Below are 20,900 nucleotides of genomic sequence, written 5' to 3' on the forward strand. Positions count from 1 at the left end.
TCTCTGTATGAGCTTAAAATGGGGCAGAGTTACTAAATCCCCACCCTGTCTTTCTTTCTCCTTTCCTCCAGGGGTCCCTCCTACATGGCCTCCCACTAGTGCAGCAACAGAGGAGAGCACAGAAGGCCCTTCTGCAACACAAGTCCCCTTGGCCTCAGAGGAGCCATCCCCCTCGGAGGGGACATCCCCCTCAGAGACACCATTCCCCTCCGAGGAGCCGCTGTTAACGCCTTTACCCCCAGTGCCCAGTGGGATGGAGCTGCCCGGCTCTGGGGAGGCTTCTGGGATACCTGAAGTCAGTGGTGACTTCACAGGCAGCGGAGAAGCCTCAGGACACCCAGACTCCAGTGGGCAGCCATCGGGGGGAAGTGCCAGCGGACTGCCTTCGGAAGACCTTGACTCCAGTGGTGTCACCTCCTCAGTGGGCTCAGGCCTACCTGTGGGAAGTGGACTCGCCTCAGGTGACGAAGATAGAATTACGTGGTCCAACACTTCTCAAGTTGGTGAGCTGCCCTCTGGTGGTGAGGATCTAGAAGGCTCTGCTTCTGGAGTAGGCGATCTCAGTAGACTTCCTTCTGGAGAAGGTCCCGAAACCTCTGTCTCTGGAGTAGAGGACCTTACTGGACTTCCTTCTGGAAGTGAGAGTCATCTAGAAACATCTGCTTCTGGAATAGAGGACCTCAGTGGACTTCCTTCTGGAGGTCAGACTCATCTAGAGACTTCTACTTCTGGAGTAGAGGACCTCAGTGGACTTCCTTCTGGAGGTCAGACTCATCTAGAGACTTCTACTTCTGGAGTAGAGGACCTCAGTGGACTTCCTTCTGGAGGTCAGACTCATCTAGAGACTTCTACTTCTGGAGTAGAGGACCTCAGTGGACTTCCTTCTGGAGGTCAGACTCATCTAGAGACTTCTACTTCTGGAGTAGAGGACCTCAGTGGACTTCCTTCTGGAGGTCAGACTCATCTAGAGACTTCTACTTCTGGAGTAGAGGACCTCAGTGGACTTCCTTCTGGAGGTCAGACTCATCTAGAGACTTCTACTTCTGGAGTAGAGGACCTCAGTGGACTTCCTTCTGGAGGTCAGACTCATCTAGAGACTTCTACTTCTGGAGTAGAGGACCTCAGTGGACTTCCTTCTGGAGGTCAGACTCATCTAGAGACATCTGCTTCCGGAGCAGAGGACCTCGGTGGACTTCCTTCTGGAGGTCAGACTCATCTAGAGACATCTGCCTCTGGAGCAGAGGACCTCGGTGGACTTCCTTCTGGAGGTGAGAGTCATCTTGAGACCTCTGCTTCTGGAGTAGAGGATCTCGGTGGACTTCCTTCTGGAGGTGAGAGTCATCTTGAGACCTCTGCTTCTGGAGTAGAGGATCTCGGTGGACTTCCTTCTGGAGATGAGAGTCATCTTGAGACCTCTGCTTCTGGAGTAGAGGACCTCGGTGGACTTCCTTCTGGAGGTGAGAGTCATCTTGAGACCTCTGCTTCTGGAGTAGAGGACCTCAGTGGACTTCCTTCTGGAGGTGAGAGTCATCTTGAGACCTCTGCTTCTGGAGTAGGGGACCTTGGTGGACTCCCTTCTGGAAAGGAAGGTCTAGAGACCTCTGCTTCTGGAGCTGAGGACCTCAGTGGATTGCCTTCTGGAAAAGAAGACTTGGTTGGGTCAGCTTCTGGAGCCTTGGACTTTGACAGAATACCTTCCGGAACTCTAGGAAGTGGGCAAGCTCCAGAAGCAAGTGGCCTCCCCTCTGGATTTAGTGGTGAGTATTCCGGAATGGACCTTGGAAGTGGCCCGTCCTCTGGTTTGCCTGACTTCAGTGAGCTTCCATCTGGGTTCCCAACTGTCTCCCTGGTGGATACCACGTTGGTGGAAGTAGTCACAGCCACCACAGCAAGTGAACTGGAAGGGAGGGGGACCATTGGCATTAGTGGTGCTGGAGAGATATCTGGGCTGCCCTTCGGTGAGTTAGACATGAGCGGGGGAGCTAGTGGACTCCCTTCAGGAGTTGGACTTGGTGGCCAGCCATCTGGATCTCCCGAACTCAGCGGGGAAACATCTGGACTCTTTGGTGTCAGTGGACAGCCATCGGGGTTTCCTGACATCAGTGGGGGAACATCTGGGCTTTTTGAGCTCAGTGGGCTGCCCTCAGGGTTCCCTGGGGAAACATCTGGAATGACTGAGCTCAGTGGACAGTCCTCTGGACTACCAAGCGTCAGTGGAGAAGCTTCTGGAGACCTTTTTGGTGGTGGCCCACCATTTGGCATGACTGACCTGAGTGGAGAAACATCTGGGCTCCCTGATCTCAGTGGGCAGCCATCGGGGCTGCCAGGCTTCAGCGGGACCACATCAGGAGTTTCTGACCTGGTTTCCACCACCATGAGTGGCAGTGGAGAATCCTCTGGCATTACATTTGTGGACACCACTTTCGTTGAGGTGACCCCAACAACATTTAAAGAAGAAGGTTTAGGGTCTGTGGAGCTCAGCGGCTTCCCTTCTGGGGAAACGGATCTCTCGGGAGCATCTGGGGTAGGGGATGTCAGTGGACAGCCTTCTGGAACCATCGACTCCAGTGGGTTTACATCCCAGCCTCCAGAGTTCAGTGGCCTACCCAGTGGAGTAACTGAGGTCAGTGGAGAAGTCTCTGGAGCTGAGGTGGGGAGCAGTCTGCCCTCAGGAGCGTATGATGGCAGCGGACTTCCATCGGGGCTCCCCACCGTCTCTCTGGTAGACAGAACTTTGGTGGAATCTGTAACCCAGCCTCCAACAGCACAGGAAGCAGGAGAAGGCCCATCAGGCATCCTGGAACTCAGCGGTGCACCGGACATATCTGGAGACCACTCGGGATCTTTGGAGCTAAGTGGGGTGCCGTCTGGGCCGGTAGAGACCAGTGGGGAGCCATCGAGTACTCCGTACTTTAGTGGGGACTTTTCAGGCACCACCGATATAAGTGGGGATTCTTCTGCAGCCACCAGCACCAGCGGGGAGGCCTCAGAACTTCCAGAAGTTACTCTGATCACTTCTGAATTCGTGGAGGGTGTTACTGAACCCACTGTTTCTCAGGAACTCGGCCAGAGACCCCCTTTGACACACACACCCCAGACTTTCGAGTCCAGCGGAGAAGCTTCTGCATCGGGGGACACCAGTGGAGCTATACCAGGATTCCCCGGAGGTGGGGTAGAGACGTCATCAGTCCCGGAATCCAGCAGCGAAACATCTGCCTATCCTGAGCCTGGGGTGGAGGCGTCTGCTGCTCCCGAGGCCGGCGGAGGAGCTTCGGGGGTCCCCGATCTGAGCGAGACCACCTCCGCCTTCCCCGAAGCTCACCTGGAGGGAGCCTCGGGCCTGGGAGTGAGCGGCAGCACCTCAGCCTTCCAGGAAGGACCCACGGAGGGCTCCACCCCGTCGGGAATGAGTGGAGAGTCGACCAGCACCTATGACCTGGGCACAGAGACATCATCAGGCTGGCCCTCGGCCACTCCCGTGGCCTCTGGAGACAGGACTGAAATCAGTGGAGACCTGTCTGGTCACACCTCGGGGCTGGATGTTGTCATCATGGGCACCAGTGTCCCAGAGTTCGAATGGACCCAGCAGACCCAGCGGCCTGCAGAGGCACATCGAGAAATGGAGTCGTTGAGCCCCTTGCACTCAGAAGAGACCCAAACAGCCGAAGGAGCCATCTTCCCGACAGACGCCTCCATCCCAACTTCTGCACAAGGGACCGAGGAATCGGAGGCGACCACTACAGGTATTGTGGGCTTTTTTTTTTCTCTCTCTTTTAAATGTATTTGCGTAGTTCAGGTGGTAGCATCATAGGAGGTGGTGTAGATTCAAGGTTCTGAGCACAGCTCCCCCATCGATTGGCTGTGCAGCCTCAGGCACGTTTCTTAACCTCTCTGATCCTCATCTGAGAAATGGAAATGGTACCAGGGAAGATTAAACGGCGTATAAAATACGTCTAAAACACGCGCTGAGCATCATACTTTGCACACAGTACAATCTTTGCTTTTTTGCATTTCATTGCCTCCGAGATGCTGTCACCGGCTAACTACTTTTCGTTTATCCAAATCGACAACAGTTTTTCTACCTCTTCAATTGCCTGCGATCGATCGTTGTTCCGTGAGAACCTTGACACCCTTAGCAACATTAGCACTCTTGATGGCCTCTTTTTTTTTTTTACTGTTTTCAGAGAGAGAGAGAAACATCAATGATGAGAGAGAGTCACTGATCTGCTGCCTCCTGCATGCCCCCTACTGGGAATCGAGCCTGAAGCCTGGGCATGTGCCCTGATCGGGAATCAAACGCAACCTCCTGGTTCATACATTGATGCTCAACTGCTGAGCCATGCTGGCCAGGCCTCATGGCCTCTTTATGTTTTAAAATTATGCTAATGGCTGATTTCACCAGCAACAAAAGCATTCTCCCCTTTGTTAGTAGCCCAAAGCCCTCCCTGTCTTCTTCTACCTACCACCACCTTGGCCTGGGACCCCCACTCCATGCTCACTCACAGCAGGGACCAGCCCAACCCCTGTCATGGTTCCAAAAGATGAGAAACGTCCTAACTGCCCTTCACAGAAAGAGGTGGCCATGCAGGGCCAGGGTGGCCAATAAGAAAGCCCTGCTCAGGACCCTCATCCCTCCTCCTACTGCTGCAGATGCTGACTCCCGGCCTCTCTAAACCGCCCCCTGGCACCCACAGGCTGTCTGGTCTTCAGGATCGTGGCCCTCCCTTCCCTCCTCATCTGTGAACCCAGGGCCCTGCACAAAATGCTTCTGAGCCCTGGATCTGGTTCCTTGAGTTTCAGTCCCCACCACCTTCTCAGATTCTCTGCCTTCCAAACACAGAAGGAAAAACAGTGCTGCTCCCTGGACCTCAGGCCACCTGGGGGTGGCAGATGTGAAATAGGCCGCTGGGACACCTGGAAGCCACCTGGCCTGGCCTCCCTCAGGGCCTCTGCCTTCCCTGCCCTCTCGTTCCTGGGCTGGCCAGAGGCCCCAGGGTTGACGTCTCCCCACAGGCCACTCCTGTCCCCTCTTGCCCCCCCCGCTCTGTACAACTGCTTTAGCGCCTACATTTGCTTAATCCCCCCCCCCCTTTTGCCCAGTGCTTCCCGTCTCCCATAATGACGCTAATGGACAAGAGAGGACAGTAACTTTCCTGAGGCAGGAGAGCCACCCCCAGCTTCTGCCCAGCCCACCAACCTGACCTATTGCTGCTACTGCTGCTGCTGGGAATCCAAGTGCATGCTGGGATGGCAGTCAGCTCCTCATGCATTTTGGTCTTGCTCGGGACAGTTCCAAAAACAGTTCCAAGTTTGGAACTGTCAGCGTCTAGTGCGTGACGTGCACTCCCCAAGATGCAGCTGAGAAGTTCATGGGAAGAGAGAGATGCCTGAGGACTTGAGACTATCCCGGCTGCTCATCGCACAGGCCCAGCTCCGGTCTAGACAATGTCTGCCAGGCCCCAGGGAAAACGATCATTTACCTTTTAATCAGAGGACTGACTTTAAGGCCGAGTCTGCTCTGGCGAGAGCTAAGTCCTAAAACATAGTCCCTGCTCATGGAGAGACCACCCCCAGCCACGTCGGTCCTAGAGGTTGTATGAGCACAGATGCATATATGAAGGCTGGGCCACATGTCAAGATGCCCGATGAGCCAGGGGAACCCACCCATTCATTGCAGACTTTTTACTGATCTGGAAAAAGGAGCTTCACAATACCATGTATCATGTTCCCAGGAGGGGAAAAAAAACAACCAGCAGGAGCCTTTGGAGCACACAAAGCAAGGTCTCTGGCTTCTCAGAAAAACCAGATTAGGAAATGCAGTTCTTACCTTGACCCATGGGGGAAAATTTGAGGCAGAGGCCAATGACTTACCCATTCGAGTCCTACAGAGAAGTTGGATCAGAAAGAACACGTTGGACCAGAAGATCAGAAGGGAACAGAATACCTGGGAGAAGAGGCCAACAGGGACCTGCCTGTGTCCCGCCCATGCCGGTATTGGTGGGCAGCCACTTACTAGGTACTTCACCGGCCTCATCTCTCTCCGGCCAGGATGGAGCCCCTCTAGAAGTTTTGACTCACTGGTGTTGAATCAAACTCAACTGGGCCCTTAAACTCAAAGGAGGCTGCATGGGGACACATTGGGCTGGGTTTCTGTCACTGCCTCCAAGAGAACAGATACTCGAGAATCTTATCTGCTAAAGACAAGAACGGTGCTGTCTACAACCCAAAGATGTTCACAAGTCCCATGCGAGCATCCCATACTGCCATCTTCTCATAGTTCTGTGCTCTGCAGACCACTCATTCATCCTAGCAACTGCATGGACCTTTCCCTCTTCCCTGGGTGCACGACTTGGAGGAAAACCAAGAGTTCTGGCCAAACCTCAAGAACCTGACTTCCAATGTCCTTGCTCACTGCCACGCTGAGCAAAGTCAGACCCCCCTGGCTTCCTGAAGTAGTCTCAGGAGAAGGCATCTTGCAGGAACTCCAAGCTTCGGAATTCACGGCTGCAGGTCAGGTGTGATCCAGCAGCACCCTGCCCCTGAGCACATACCACCCTGGGGCCTCGGTTGGTCCTTAGCCGTGGGTCAAGCAGCTCACTCTCCCCAGTAGGTATTTGGCTATTGGGTGAAGCACCAAAGCCCTTCACCCACTGGGAAACGAGCCGGGCTCCCATGCTCAGCGTGCCCATCGAGAACCACACGCGTCCAGGATAACTCTTGCTGGATCTTTGGCTCAGCTCTCAGACGGCGGCGGCAGCAGCAGCAGCAACAGTTCATGGGAAATGCAGCCATGCGGAGGCCGCAGTGGCTTGTGAAGCTGGAGGAGCCGCCGGCGGGCGTCCTAATGGTGGCCCTTGGTTTCTTGCAGACATTGATGACTGCCTCTCAAGCCCTTGTCTGAATGGAGCCACCTGCGTGGACGCCCTGGACTCTTTCACATGCTTATGCCTTCCCAGCTACCGAGGGGACCTGTGTGAGATCGGTACGGCCGTCTCGGCTTCAGCTAATGTTACTAACCGCTGCAGCCCCTCCTCCTCCACCCGCACCCTTCCCTTCTAACCGCAGGATCTAGGCCCTGGCTGGGGCCCCCACGGTCCATCCAGACAGCCAGTGTGGGAGCCACAGGGAGAAGTCCGCCCCCACTCACTCCAGGTCCTCCTCTTGCTGTTTCCTATAAAGACTCACCTCCAGGGCATTGGCTGATCCGAGTGCAGGAGAGATGGGCAGGCCGGGCCAACCTGCCCTGCCTGGGGGGGCCTTTAAAACACAAACCTCCTCCCGGGCTCCCAGACCCCCTGATGCCACCGTCAGGGTCTTTACAGGTACCAGACTAAGAAGACAGGACCAATTCCACAAGTTGGTCTCAGAGGAAGCCATGAGCGGGAGTAACTGGCTCTCACCTGGGTGACAGCCATGGGTCTTCCTCGTGTGGTCTTGGGCACGTTGTCTGCTGCTTCACCGCCTGTGGGAGGGACTTCAGTGGCCCCTCCTGGCTTTGGGAGCCACCGTGCCACACCGGCCACACTGCTTCCTCTTCTCTGGCAAGAGCTATGGTCTGTCTGCCTGAGAGCTGTCTCATCACCAGCATGCTCCGGTCATGCATGAGCAGGGACTGCTGCATGTCACCCTCTACTTGTCACCACTGTGACCGATGCCGTGTCAATGCCGCTCTGGCCCACACTTCCTTCCTCCCTCCCCTGTGCAAGGCAGAGGGCCAGCCAGAGAAAACAGAGCCTCGTTGCAAGGGGCAGGGGCTGAGTTCTGTCTCTTGGGACCTTGCCAACTCCTCTACTTCTGCCCCTGGGCCAGGCTCTGCCCAGGGCAGCTGTGTGCCAGGCCGAGCCCCCACCAGGGGCAAGGTCCCAAGAGACTCAGAATGGGAGAGATGAGAATTACAGTTGCTAATAGCAACAGCCCGCATAGAACTGGAAGTGTGCAGGGACTTAAAACCAAGTTTAACATACTCTCAGGTTGGACATTCCAGAAACTTCCAGAAAGCAGCAGAAACTCCTGGGAACTGTCCCTTTGGTCCTCAACTGTGTGAGAGGCGGTTTCCGATTGCATGTTCCCTGGAGGCATTGCCAAGGTCACAGGCTGGTGGAGGAACTTACAGCATCTGCAGGAAAAGGCCTGAGTCTTCCTCTTCCATGCAGCCTCCCATCTTTCACTTTCACCCCCGAGTCCCCAAGAAATTGGTGCATGGGGTCTGGGGTGGGAGGAGAGAGTTATCAGGATTTTCTCCCCCAGATGCCAACACATTTGTCATCAGGGAGAAAAAAAGGGTCTGGAAGGTCCATACAGACCACAGCTCTCAGGTGCCAAGCTGGGAGAAGGGGTGTCCTGCAGGAGTGGAAGCAGGGTGCTCACAGGCCTCTGCGGCGATGGGGCAGAGAGATGGCACCAGGGTCGCCCAGCTGGGCCCTGGACCCAGGCACCCAGCTAAGCAGGGCTGCATCTCCTGTTCCAGCCCTGAGCCCCCACTCCCCCCAGTCCTCAGCCCTCCTGCTGCTCTGCCCCTGTCTCCCCACCTGCCATGCCTGCACCCCTGCAGCCTAAGCCTCCCTCCCCTCGGAACTGGTCCTCTCTTCCTGGGAAGCCAGAGTCTCCAGGAGGTTCTCATACAGCCCCAGGGCCCTAGGGGCGGCCTTCACCGGGGAGGCCCATGGGAGACAGAAGAGAGGGTCTTGGAATTCCCTCCATCCAGTGCTGTGCTGGCAAACGTTTATCAACGGCTCTCAGAAAGGAAGGGGGAGCCCTCCTTTGTACCACCCGCCAGCTTCTGAAGGTTAAAACTCCCACCCGGACCCATGTAGAGCTGCCATTGTGATGTCGCTGAAGGCAGAGCTGGAAGAACACATGCGTAGTGGCTCCCCCAAACCTGAGAAAGCCAACCTCAGCACGCCCAGGCCTCTGTCCCCTAGGCTGCCCTGAGAGCTCCAAACTCAGAGCCCTCCGTCCAGAATTCAGAACCTGTGATCCATAGAGCTCTGGGAGGAGAGAGGCTCTTCCCTGCACCTCACTGCCACCAAAAGAGAAAATCAATAGCCAGGACCTGCCCCCCCCCCCTTGGCTGCCTTGCCCATTAAGTGGCAGGACAGTGCGCTGAGCTGGAGCCAGCTCTGCTGGGCAGACTTAGCGTTCTGCATCCCCTTTGGACCCAAAGCAGACTTATTTCTGCCCCTCTGTCCCCACCCCAGGTCCCATGCCATGCCCCCAGCTCTGCCTGCTCCTGCCTCTGCTGCCTTCACCCACCTCCCCACAACCCCCTCTCTCCCTGGAGACCCTCAGAGCCTCCGAATTGAGCTTTGCCTTAAAGCTCCCCACCTCCCATATTCCCACCTCTTTTGACTTGGTCCACTGATGTCTGGAGAGAAGCTTTCTGGGGGGGTGAAGGGGGCGACATCAGGGAAAGAAAGGGTCCCTGGCGTTTCTGGGGGTGGGGGAAACGTGCCCAAAAGCTCTAGGAGCCGGGGCCAGGCCTCCCAGGCTTCTAACCGGAGCCTCCGTCCAGCTGGGCCCCGCCTTTGAGGGTGAGACTGGCAGCCTCGGCCCCTCCCTTCAAGTCCTGCCCTGTGTTCCAGACCAGGAGCTGTGCGAGGAGGGCTGGACCAAGTTCCAGGGCCACTGTTACCGTCACTTCCCCGAGCGGGAAAGCTGGGTGGATGCTGAGAGCCAGTGTCGAAAGCAGCAGTCCCACCTGAGCAGTATTGTCACCCCCGAGGAGCAGGAGTTTGTCAACAGTAAGTATGGCTGGGTCTTGGGGGCAGCCTGAGAGGAAAGTGGCCGCGTGGGCAAAGGGCCTCACTTGCCAGCAGCCAGCAGACTTGGACCCAGTGAGGCTGCAGGGGTGGGGACAGGGAGGGAAGGAAGGGCTTTTCCCAGCCCGAGTCCCTGGAGTCTGTCAGCATCAGCCCCAGAATAACCCCGTGGTGGTCACTAGCCTGTGCCAGCTTGCAGAGGTGGTTAAAGGCACTCCGGTTGTGCACGGGCTGAGACCCTTGTCAGGACCCCAGAAGCAAGTGGCATCTCCTCAGAGCCCACCCACATCCCGCCACCCTTCCGTCCCCTCTGCCTCTGTAAGCCCAAGTTTCTCAGATGTCCCCCAGGGCATTCAGTGCCACCCCAAACACCGTGTCCTCTCTCCAGACAATGCTCAAAACTACCAGTGGATCGGCCTGAATGACAGGACCATCGAAGGGGACTTCCGCTGGTCAGACGGACACTCCTTGGTGAGTTCTGCCAGGGGCCCCTGGACAGAGTTGGTGACCCCGAAGAGGGGCATAAAGACCCCCAGGGAGAGAGACACATTCCAACCACACACACACACACCCTGAGTGGCTGCTGCACTGGGCACCCGCAGCAGGGACAGCGTCCAGTTTATCTCTGCCTCTGGACACCAGCCTGGGGCTGGACGAGTTGCATGAATGAGCCGGTGACGGAAGGAGGGGAGTGAGGGCAGTGAATGAATGCCGGCAAACCACCCTGAGAGACATGGAAGCTTTAGAGGGGTTCCTTGCCCACAGAGGACTCGAGTCGACTCAAGGACACAGAGAAACAGACCAAATGAACAATACACGCAGGGAACGCTGTCTGTCTGTGCAGGACCTCAAGGAAGGCTTCCAGGAAGGGGTGGATGTGAAAAGGCCACCTGGGAGGGGATTAGGTGCACTAGAGGACAGGGGACTCTGTTTGTCTGCCCCAGAGCCAGGCTGGAGGGACAAGCCTGGGGAGGCAGGGTAGACTTGGGAACTGTGTCTCTGCCACCCCAGTCCTACCCAAGCGAGGCAGCCTGTGTACCCATCCCCTGCTGGCTTATATGGAACCAGGGGGATGACATCACCCAAGGCTGCTGACCAGACTCCCAGCAGCCTTTGCAATGACGCCAAAAGAGAAAGGAGACTCGGGTGGGACTTGACGGGGCAGGGAGTAGAGGTTAGGCCCAGCGACGGGGCTCCTGCCCCCTCCTCACCCCTTCCCCGCTCCCACCGTAGCAATTTGAGAACTGGCGCCCCAACCAGCCGGACAACTTCTTTGCCTCGGGAGAGGACTGCGTGGTGATGATCTGGCACGAGAAGGGCGAGTGGAATGATGTGCCCTGCAACTACCATCTGCCCTTCACCTGTAAAAAGGGCACAGGTACACCGGGCCCAGGAGGGATCCGGGTGGGAGGAATCCAGACTTGAAGATAAGTTCCCTGCTGTGTGAGTCACCTTCTCTCCTGGCTGCTGATGTCGCCTCATTGTCACCAGCAGATTGGAATTAATTGTTCTGGGGTGGGCTGGGGGGGGGGGCTCTCTCAGAATCAGCCTCCCATGGCCAATGGCAAGAGCAAGTCCTCTCCTAGGGACCATTTAGGCCCCACTTTCCCTGGCACCAGTAAGTAGGTCGCCGATGGTCTGCTTTCTCCCTCCCTTTGTGTTTTCCCCATCACCTGAATACTCTCCGTTCATCCCCTTTCTGCTGCTATAAAACATCGAGGAGCCCAGCTGGGTTCCACATTCTGAGCGCTGCCTGAAAATGTTCCTTGGTCAGCAGCCGGGGCTCGAGGCTGGGTGTCCGGGCTCCACGCCCCTGTCACGGTGCCTCAGGCTCCGGGCTGGGGGGGGGGGGAGCTCTCTCAGAATCAGCCTCCCATGGCCAATGGCAAGAGCAAGTCCTCTCCTAGGGACCATTTAGGCCCCACTTTCCCTGGCACCAGTAAGTAGGTCGCCGATGGTCACAGCCAGAGGAAACCAGGTTGGCTTGTCACAGTCATGGGGCATCGCAAGAAACGCCACCCCCCCCACCCCACCCCGCCCGAGCTCCCTCTCTGAAGGGTGTTTGCCCCTCAGTGGCCTGCGGAGAGCCCCCCGTGGTGGAGCACGCCAGGACGTTCGGCCAGAAGAAGGACCGGTACGAGATCAACTCGCTGGTGCGGTATCAGTGCACCGAGGGCTTCGTCCAGCGCCACGTGCCCACCATCCGGTGCCTGCCCAGCGGGCAGTGGGAGGAGCCTCGGATCACCTGCACGGACCGTGAGCATTGTCCCTCTCGCCCATCGCTGGGTACAGCGTCCCAGCCCACCCACAGGTCCCCCTCCCTGTCCCCTCTCCTGAGGGTCCTGGACCCACACAGTCAGCACCACCTGTGGACAAGGTCACCTGTCACTACCCCCCTCGTCCCCAGGGACAAAGGAGAAAGCAGGCAGCCCGATTTCCTTTTGTTTTTTAATTTTTTTAATTTAATTCTCACCTGAGGATATTTTTTTCAGAGAGTAGAAGGGGGGGGGGAGAAACATGGATGTGAGAGAGACACATCAATTGGTTGCCTCTCACACGCACCCTGACCAGGACCGGGGATAGAGCCTACAACAGAGGTACATGTCCTTGGTCAGAATCGAACCCCCGATTCTTCCGTCTGCGGGCCAACGCTCTAACCACTGAGTAAAATTGGCCAGGGTAGCCCAGTTTCCTTTTCAACAGCCCCAAGCCCCTTAGTCCAGGTTGTTTCAAAAAGAAAGTCAAAACCAGGAGGTGGAATAAAGCCTCAGGCTGCCTTTACTAGCAGTGAATTCTGCAGGGAGGGGAGCCGGGTGGCAGAGAAAGGGCAAGACAGGGAGAGGCTACCTGGCCTGCCTTCTTCCCCGTGGGGGGGGGTGTTCACCAGGCCTGTTCCCTCTCCCCTCACCCAGCCGCCACCTACAAGCGCAGACTACAGAAGCGGAGCTCCCGGCCCCCCCGGAGGAGCCACCCCAGCACAGCCCACTGAGAGGAGCCTCAAGGCCGAGCGCGCCCAGGATGCTGAGCCCAGGAGCCTTGCCAGGCCGACGTCCCCCTCGGATGGTGTCTTCTTCTTGTCGCTTTCTGTCATATAAGGAATTCCATTAAAGAAGGAAAAACATTAAATCCCACATTGTGTACGCACCCACCCATCCCCCCCACCCCCCCCACCCCGAATTGCCAAAAAAAACGCATCTGACTTTCCCCCTAAAATACCAAAGCAAAGCGGACGTGTCGTAACCCGTGGACCGAGTCTAGAGACGTTTCTCCATTCTGTTGTGCCTTTCCGGGGACCAGTACAGGGACAGGGGAGCAGGGAGGGGTTAAGTTAAATAAAGAAGATTATTTTTTGTTGGCTGACTTTATCCAAGAGCAGTGCAATGATTGGTTCTTTGGCCTCCAGGGAGAGCTAGGGAGGAGGGAGGAGGGGGCAGGAGCCCAGGGTGAGGAGAACTGGGAGCCACAGCTGAATGTACGGGATAGGGGCTGCACCTTCCTTCCTCATGGGGAGCAGCCTGGAGGCAGGCTTGCAGGAGGGAGCCAGCGAGGCGTCTTCTGCTGCGTGAGGGTGGGGTTCCCTCCCAGGGCCCCTCTCCCAGCGTCCTCTCACCGGGTCTGCCACCCTAGCAGGTGTCGTCTCAGCAGGGCTGGGTGGGGGGGGTACTTCCTTCCCAACAGGAGTGCCCTCCCCACCCCACTCCCCTCCCTCCCCCACCCCCGGGACCGTGCAGGCACCAGGGTTCCGTGCACCTATTTATATTTTTGAAAATTGAAGATTATGATAATTATAATAATAAAGACATTGGAAGAGTTCAGATATTTCTTTTCCCTTTTTTCTAAAGAAGGCAATCATGGTCTAGGGGCTACTGACGGGGGCCCTTAGAAATAAGTGGTGGCCCTGGGGACATGTTTTGACTGCATAACCCCAAACTGGGGTGAATCCTACGTGTTCAGAGAGGCTGGGACAGGGATACCTGTTGTGCTTTAATTTTACAAGGGTGCAGGTGGGCCAGATGGAGCGTGTGTATGTATGCATGTGTGTGTATGTGTGTGCATGTGTGTGTGTGAGACAGCTGATGGGTCACTTTGCAGAGCTGGTCCTTCGATGTCACACTTTGCTCCCATAGAAGAGCCGGTTGGTAGATAGAACACAGTGCAGAGCAGGACACAGGAGGGCTGGGATGGAGGAGGGGGTCACAGCACCATTTATTGTCAAAAAAAAAAAAAAATACACCAAATTGGGGGAAATGAGAACAAAACAGACTCTCTGGCCCGGCCGCCGTGGCTCAGTGGTTGAGCATCAACCTATGAACCAGGAGGTCTCGGTTCGATTCCCAGTCAGGGCACATGCGGGGTTGCAGGCTCCTCGATCCCCAGCAGGGGGCGAGCAGGAGGCAGCCGATCAATGACTCATCATTGATGTTTCTCCCTCTCTCTGAAATCAATAAAAACATATTTTAAAAAAAACAGACTCTCTGAACTGGGGGGGGGGGGGAGGGAGGGGCACTCCTCCCTTTCCTGGAACCTCACACAAAAGTCTGGGGCTCGTGTCCAGCCCTAGCTCCTCAGAGGGGCAGGAGACTGCAAGGCCCAAAGCCCAGCTCAGAGTCCCTGGATGTCCCCACCCCTCCCCAGGCTGGGGTGGAGGGAGAGCTGCAGCCACCACGCCCAATCCCTGCGCCACCGCCCCCTCTGGGCATCGGAGTCCTCGTGAGCCCACGAAACTCAAGTGTCCCATAGGAGTATAGGATTCCTGGTTGAGGGAGCCTTGGGGTGTCCGCCTGAGCAAAGAGAGGATTTGGGATCTGTCAGATTTACAAAAATAATAATTAAAAAAAAAATTAAGCTGAGAAGTATAAAAACAAAGGAAAATTGCCCCAACCAATAGGGAAAATGCACCACTCCATAAATACAGCCCGAGAGGGGAGGCGCAGGCAGGCACGGGAGCCGGTGGCCGGCTCTAGCGAGGACGGTAGCAGTAGACACCGTACTTTCGGCTCTGGGGATCTGGGAAGCCCAAGCTTCGGATGCCAGGCTCCAGGGGCCCGCAGTTGGCACGGGGGTGAGCCACGGGGTAGCGGGCACTGCCGTCCGCCAGCCAGCCAGCGTCACAGCGGTCCAGGCCCCGGAACTTCCAGGCGGCAAACAGCTGGCCCACCTTGGCGATCCGGGCGCCGTCTTCCCTGCAGGCCTCCGTCGCCTCTGAGAGTGTCAGTTTCTCGGGGTGCTCCAGGTAGTACACCTGCCCTGTGGGAAAATGGGGTGTGAGGTCTGGGCAGTGGGAGGGCACAGCTGGAGAAGACAGCCAGGCCTGCAGTCATGTCAGCCTGTCCAGATGTCACCAACCACACCCCAGAGATCAGTCAACTGTCTGCGCCCAGGGAGCCACCACGCTGTGGGCATCTGCTTAGACACTTTGGGGGGGCACCTCCCCAGTCCTCTGAGAGCTCCACCCCACCCACCATGAGGCTGGGGTCCCCCAACCTTTCCCTAACTGCACCCTCTGTGGCCCCTGGCCACCCCACTCACCCTTGAGGGCAGCCGCGAAACAGAACACGTCGTAGCGGTGCAGGTGGCGGTGACGTGGGCCATAGCTGCGCACACCGGGCGCCAGGCCCAGGCCACCGCAGGGCCCCCGGGCCAGCGTGATGGGGTACTGCACCGAGGCGTCCTGCAGCCAGCCTGCGTTGCACCAGTCCAGGCCCTCCTCCCAGGCCCGGAACAGCTGCTCGAAGGAGGCCACCACCGCGTCCTGGGCCTCGCAGGCCTGCTGGGCCTCCTGGAAGTTGAGTTGGTAGCGCCCCTTGGGGGGCTGGTAGGGAAATACCACACCTGGGGAGGGAGGAAAGAGGGCTTGGAGGGGCGGGCAGGGGCCCAGCTGGCTGGTAAACACACACACACACACACACACACACACACACACACACTCAGTTCCTCTGTCACCTCCTGTCCACCGTCCAAGGCAGAGACTACATGACACCTCCCTTCCAGAGCCAGGCTGGCAAACAGCAGCACTCAGCAAACACCCACTAGTTTGTTGAGGCGGCAATTGACAACCTCCTGCATCTCACGGCACATAAACTAATTCCTAAAACGCAGTGGCACGCTAAAAAATATATATTTTTGCTGATTTGACCCAAAAAAAATACGTATAATTTTGATTGATTTACAAAAATAATAATAATAATAGTAATTGCCTGCCCCTTTTTAAAAAATCAGGTGCCTATACTTGTATATAAGGATTATTGATACCAGAATTAACCAATCAGATGCAACCTTATTATGCGACGTGACCGGTAAGATGCAGCTGTTCTGTGACCTATATAGTTATGGCTCAAGGCAGGGCGTTCACACGGGATGGCTACTGTTGGGTTGGCTGCTGTCATTTTTTTCTTTGAGAATCTAAGGGAAAAGAGATCAGTGCCCCCCACTAAGTAGTCAGGTGTTGCATGTTTTTAAAATTCTTGAACACCGGTTGAAAATCACTGTGTTAAGGTAATAAATGAATCAGCCAACTAATGTCCCCAACATAGGATTCAAATAATGCCTCATTCACAGGCCGTTGCAAGAACCCCAATACTCTGGTCTTAATGTGTTTCCCTTAAAGCCTAACCCCCAAGGGTTAGGAACTGAGACCTTCGAGAGGTGCTTAGGTCATGAAGGTGGAGCCCTCATGATGGGATTTGTGTTCTTATCAAAGACCCCAGAGAGCTCCCCAGTCCCTTCTGCCACCTGAGGACACAGCCGGGAGTCTGCAACCTGGCTCTCACCCAACTGTGCTGGCATCCTGATCTCAGACTTCCAGCCTCCAGAGCTGCGAGAAATAAGGCTGCGGTCCCATCCAAAAGGAGGGCTCAGCAGTGTGCCCCAGTCCCCACCACTCCCTATTCTCTCACACCGGGCTCTCTCATTCCCTCGTGTTGCCTGCCAACCCTGCTCTGACGCTAATGAGCTGTGTGACCAGCTCTGGCTTGCCTCTCTGGGAATGAGCTTCCAGGGTCATGGATTCTGGAACCTGAATTCCTGGGGTTAAACCCCTGCTGTGCCGCTGATGAGCTAGGTAACCTCAGGTAAGTTACCTGACCTCTCTGTGCTCGGTTTTCTCATCTGTAAAATGGGAGTGATGATAATAGTAGCTTCCTCATGGGGTTGTTTTGAGGATAAAATGTTTTTTGCCTAAAGCACAAAGGTCTGGCTGCTCTCTCCAGGCCCCTCCCCTCAGTCCCCAGGTCCCAGCGTCACACAGCCCCCCTCGGGGGTCTCACCCCGCAGCTCCAGCTCCACCAGGCCGCTCTCGTCCTCCAGCCCGTCGATGACCTCACAGCGGTAGCGCCCGTAGTCCTCCAGCCGCAGGTCCCGGATCTCCAGCGACACATCGCGCTCCCCAGCCCGCCGCAGGTGCACGCGGCCTCGGTAGTCCCCGAAGGAGCGGTGCCTCGGCCCTACGGCCACCAGCACGTCCCGCTCCGGGGCCCCGTTCTCTGACAGCTTCCACCACTTGATACGCACGGGCCTCTGGGAGACCAGGGCTGGCTCGTAGTGGTACCGGCAGGGCAGGGTCACATTGGCCCCTCGGTGGGAAAACAGGGTGTCCTCGGGCGTCTCCACCACCAGCTTGACTCCGTTGAAGAGGCCTGGGGAGAGAGGTGGGTGCAGATGGGGACTCGATGCAGCTCATCAGAACCCCGGCAAGGGCCACCCCACCCTCTTCATCCCAGTTCCCACCACGCTCGGGTGGGACACATGGCAAATAAGGCCACAATGCTGCACCCCTCCCCGTATCCACTGTGACTTTGTAAGTGATCCAGCCCAAACTGCCGACCCATGGAATCACGAGCAAAGCAGATGCCTGTCGTCTTAAGCCACTAAGTTCATGATGATTCAGAAATTCCCTTGAATCTCATTAAAGTGTTGCTTGGTCAACAAGACAAATTCCAGCTAAATAACAGCTCCCCAAAATATCCAGGTCCTAATCCCCGAATGTTGCCTTATACAGCAAAGTGAACTTTGCGCGTGTGATTAAATTAAGGATCTTGAGAAAGGGGTGTGTGTTTAGATTGGATTTTCCAGATGGGTCCTAACTACAATTGCAAGTATCTTTGTAAAGGGAGGCAGAGGGGGGTGTGACCACAGAGACAGAAACTGGAGGGAGGCAGCTATAAGCCAAGGAATGCTGGCTGCGGAAAAGGCAAAGAATGGATTTTCCCCTAGGTGCGCTAACTAAAAAGTCACCTGTCCAAAACCATGTCCCTATAAGTGGCAAAATTAAGATTCAACCTTGCCTCTGTCTAATCCCAAAGCTCCTCTGCACTGAGGAGACCGCGGAGGTCACCTTTTTTAGCTGGTTCTTGTCAATTAACAAATTGGCAGGACTCTGGGGACATATAAAGAGCAGAAGTGATTGTCCCTAAGTGCATCCAGCTCCATGACTGAGGGGCTACAAGCACAGTCACTGGACCACCTTTTCTGCTCCCCCTGGTCAGTTTGGCTCGGTGGTTAGAGCATCGGCCCGCAGAGTGAAGGGTCCCAGGTTCGATTCCAGCCAAGGGCACATACCTCAGTTGCAGGCCCGATCCCCGGCGGAGACAACCAATCGATGTGTCTCTCTCACATCAGTGTTCCTCTCTCTCGCTCTCTCTCTCCCTCTATTCTCTCTGAAAAGTAATGGGGAAAAAATATATCCTCGGGTGAGCATTAAAAATAACAATAATTAATAAATAATAAAAAAAAGAAACGAGGCTGGTTCCCTGCAGGGGCCCAGATGGGGAAAAGGCTGCTGTCTCCCTGCCCAGTTTCCACCCCCACCCCCATCCTGGCCTGGAACCTGCATTTCACAGCAGGAGCCAGGGAAGGTCTTGCTCAACCCTTGGGAGCAAAGAGCCGAGCCCAGGAGGTCACCTACCTTCACGGTGGCCGGGGTTCCGGCCGTGGGGACTGTTGGAGTAGTAGAAGCCATTGTAGAAGGGCAGGCCCCGGACGCAGGGCAGTGGGAGCAGCAGGACCAGGAGCAGCAGGACCATGGCGGCAGCCCCAGCGTGTCCTGGGCTAGGCTGTGGCCCAGGCAAATAAGACAGAAGAGAAAAAAAAAGCCAATTAAAGGAGCCCCTTGTGTTTCGACACCCACTCATTCACTCAACAGGTCACTGAAGAGCATCTTCTGCAGGCCAGGCACCCGGATCAGCAAGGAGAATTTTATTTCTCCATTTAATCCACAGGCGAACAGAGGCACAGAGACATCAAGCAGCTGTGCTGAGGCCACACAGCCAGGAGGCGGCAGAGGCAGGACTCTGTTGAGCATTTTGTAGCCAACTCCCACAACGATCTGTCATATTCAAGGACTGCTTTCTGCACTTTCAGAAACAGCACTGCCTGTGACCCTCCCGGTGTGAACGTTTATTATTCCCATTGTACAGACAAGAAAACTGGGGTTCAGAAATTACTGGGTTGCTTGGCCACCTGGATTCAGGCCTGGCTCCAGCCACTTACTAACAGCCTGTCCTTGGACAAGTCACTGAGCCTCAGTTTTCCTCAACTGTAAAATGGGAGTCACAACAATACCGACCAGAAACTATTTTTTGTGAAGCTTAAGGGAGAGAAGGTTCTGGAGAGCCCTAGAATACTGCCTGGTAGCAGGGGAAGCACCCAAAAATATTAGTTATTATTACTACTGTGAGCGGTTTACAAAGGGAAGGCTCACATTATCTTAGGGGCTCTTTCCCCTCTCTGGTTGCCTGGGAGAGAAAGCAGCAACCACTGTCTTCTCTCTGCAGTAGGGGAAACTGAGGCCAAGGTTTTATCTTTGGTACATTGGTAGAGGTTAGAGAAAATTCAGGTCTCCTGGCGGCCCAGCCTTTGCTTTTCCCAGCACGACTTGCCAGGGGACACAAACCAGAATAAGCTGAACCCAGACTTGGAAGGAAAGTGGGGCCCCCACCAGAGTACGAGTTCCCCAAACACCAGCAGAGGGCAGCATTGCCCTGCGCGTCTCCAGCAGCGCGCAGCCGGGAAGACTGGGACTTGGGTGCCCACCCCCACCCCCCTACCCCCGGGTCCCTCCCAGTTTAGACAAGGCTTACAAACGCCCTTGAAACCTGTGGCCCCGCGACAGTGGAAGCCGGAGGGGATTCCCACCAGCCTCCCCCGCGCAGGGCCCGGGAGAGGGGCCAGGGCGCCTCTCCATCACCTCCCCCTGCGGCGGGGGGCAGAGGCACTCCCGAGGGTCAGCGCTGGGCACCGCCGTCCACACTGGGTCACAGGCAGGTGACCGAGCTGAGTGCGTCCAAGGCCCCTGCCGTGTCCTTCCTGGCCCCGAATTCCCGCCTGGGGGACTCATGTCCCACCCAGGACTCTCCCTGACCTTTAGGGTCTCGCTGTTTCCAAAGCAGAAACCCCAGGAAACCGAGGCCTAGTACCGACGGGCACCCATTGCGTTTGCCCTGGGACTGCAGGTCCGCCCGCCCGCGGGGTGTCTCCACTCTCCCCCGACGCTCAGGTTCTCGAGGCCCCCCGACTGCGCGTTGGAGAGGTGCCCCCGGGACAGAGCCGGCGCGCGGTGCTGGCAGCCGCAGGACCCGGGCTGGGCAGCAGGGAAGGAGCTGGGCGGCCCCCAGTGGGGAGGGCGCTGGACCCCAGCGGTGGCCCCCGAGGCCCCGCCGTGCGCCCTGGTGGTGCCTCCTCCGGGCGCGCACGCGGGTCCCGCGTGGCTCTCACCTCCCTGGCGCCTGGATCGCGCCCCCCGCCGCTGTCCACAGCCCAGCTCCGGCCCCCGGGAGGCGTGGGGGCCCCCGCAGGAGACCCGAAGCAGGGAGGGAGGAACCACCGTCCCCCGCGCGGCTCCGCGACGGCCCGTGCGCTCCCGGTGCGCGCTCTCCCGCTCGGAGCAAACAAGCGGATTGGGGGACCCTGAAGTGGCCAGAAAGGAAGCGGCTCCAGACAAACCCCGGCGCTCCCGCCCGACCTGCCCCTTAAAGGAATACACGCCCCTTTCCCTCCCAGGGCCGAGCCCAAAGGGAGGAGGTGCCCACACTCTGCGGGGGACCACCCCACGCTGGGAGGCTGCTGGCCAAGCTGGGAAGGGAGTGTGTCCCAGGGCTGAGGCTGCCGCACCGTGGGGAAGGTGAGTAGGGGATGGAGGAGACTCTG

General features: G+C 56.8%; 2 protein-coding genes across 3 annotated transcripts in view; one reads left to right on the plus strand and one right to left on the minus strand.

Moving 5' to 3' along the window:
• The window catches only part of ACAN (aggrecan), a 39,463-nt gene extending 26,038 nt beyond the window's left edge, over positions 1 to 13,425 (plus strand). The window contains exons 12-18 of one of the 2 annotated variants that reach the window (XM_081124622.1): positions 72 to 3,743; positions 6,869 to 6,982; positions 9,582 to 9,740; positions 10,147 to 10,229; positions 10,992 to 11,136; positions 11,832 to 12,014; positions 12,671 to 13,425. In XM_081124622.1, coding sequence (XP_080980748.1) covers positions 72 to 3,743; positions 6,869 to 6,982; positions 9,582 to 9,740; positions 10,147 to 10,229; positions 10,992 to 11,136; positions 11,832 to 12,014; positions 12,671 to 12,747 — 4,433 coding nt within the window. In that variant the 3' untranslated portion in view covers positions 12,748 to 13,425. The remainder of the gene's footprint in view (positions 1 to 71; positions 3,744 to 6,868; positions 6,983 to 9,581; positions 9,741 to 10,146; positions 10,230 to 10,991; positions 11,137 to 11,831; positions 12,015 to 12,670) is intronic. The other variant, XM_081124623.1, reaches the window with a different exon arrangement.
• Positions 13,426 to 13,936: 511 nt separating this feature from the next.
• On the minus strand, positions 13,937 to 20,644 carry HAPLN3 (hyaluronan and proteoglycan link protein 3). The gene is made up of 5 exons (XM_081124449.1): positions 20,469 to 20,644; positions 18,661 to 18,808; positions 17,024 to 17,392; positions 15,288 to 15,590; positions 13,937 to 15,005 (listed from the first exon to the last, which is right to left on the minus strand). The coding sequence occupies exons 2-5, from the start codon at positions 18,776 to 18,778 to the stop codon at positions 14,719 to 14,721; spliced, it is 1,077 nt and encodes a 358-aa protein (XP_080980575.1). The 5' UTR covers positions 18,779 to 18,808; positions 20,469 to 20,644; the 3' UTR covers positions 13,937 to 14,718.
• Between the last annotated feature and the right edge of the window lie 256 nt (positions 20,645 to 20,900).

This window comes from Miniopterus schreibersii, assembly GCF_964146895.1.
Source record: "Miniopterus schreibersii genome assembly, chromosome: 22".
Classification (NCBI taxonomy): Eukaryota; Metazoa; Chordata; class Mammalia; order Chiroptera; family Miniopteridae; genus Miniopterus; species Miniopterus schreibersii.

Bases quoted from the DNA above. Each gene is read 5' to 3' on its own strand.
- HAPLN3 (XM_081124449.1), bottom strand. From the start codon at position 18,778: ATGGTCCTGCTGCTCCTGGTCCTGCTGCTCCCACTGCCCTGCGTCCGG. The intron at 15,591-17,023 runs GTGAGACCCCCG...CTCCCTCCCCAG, and splicing joins GGTGGAGCTGGAGCTGCGGG to GTGTGGTATTTCCCTACCAG. The intron at 15,006-15,287 runs GTGAGTGGGGTG...ATTTTCCCACAG, and splicing joins TTTCGCGGCTGCCCTCAAGG to GGCAGGTGTACTACCTGGAG.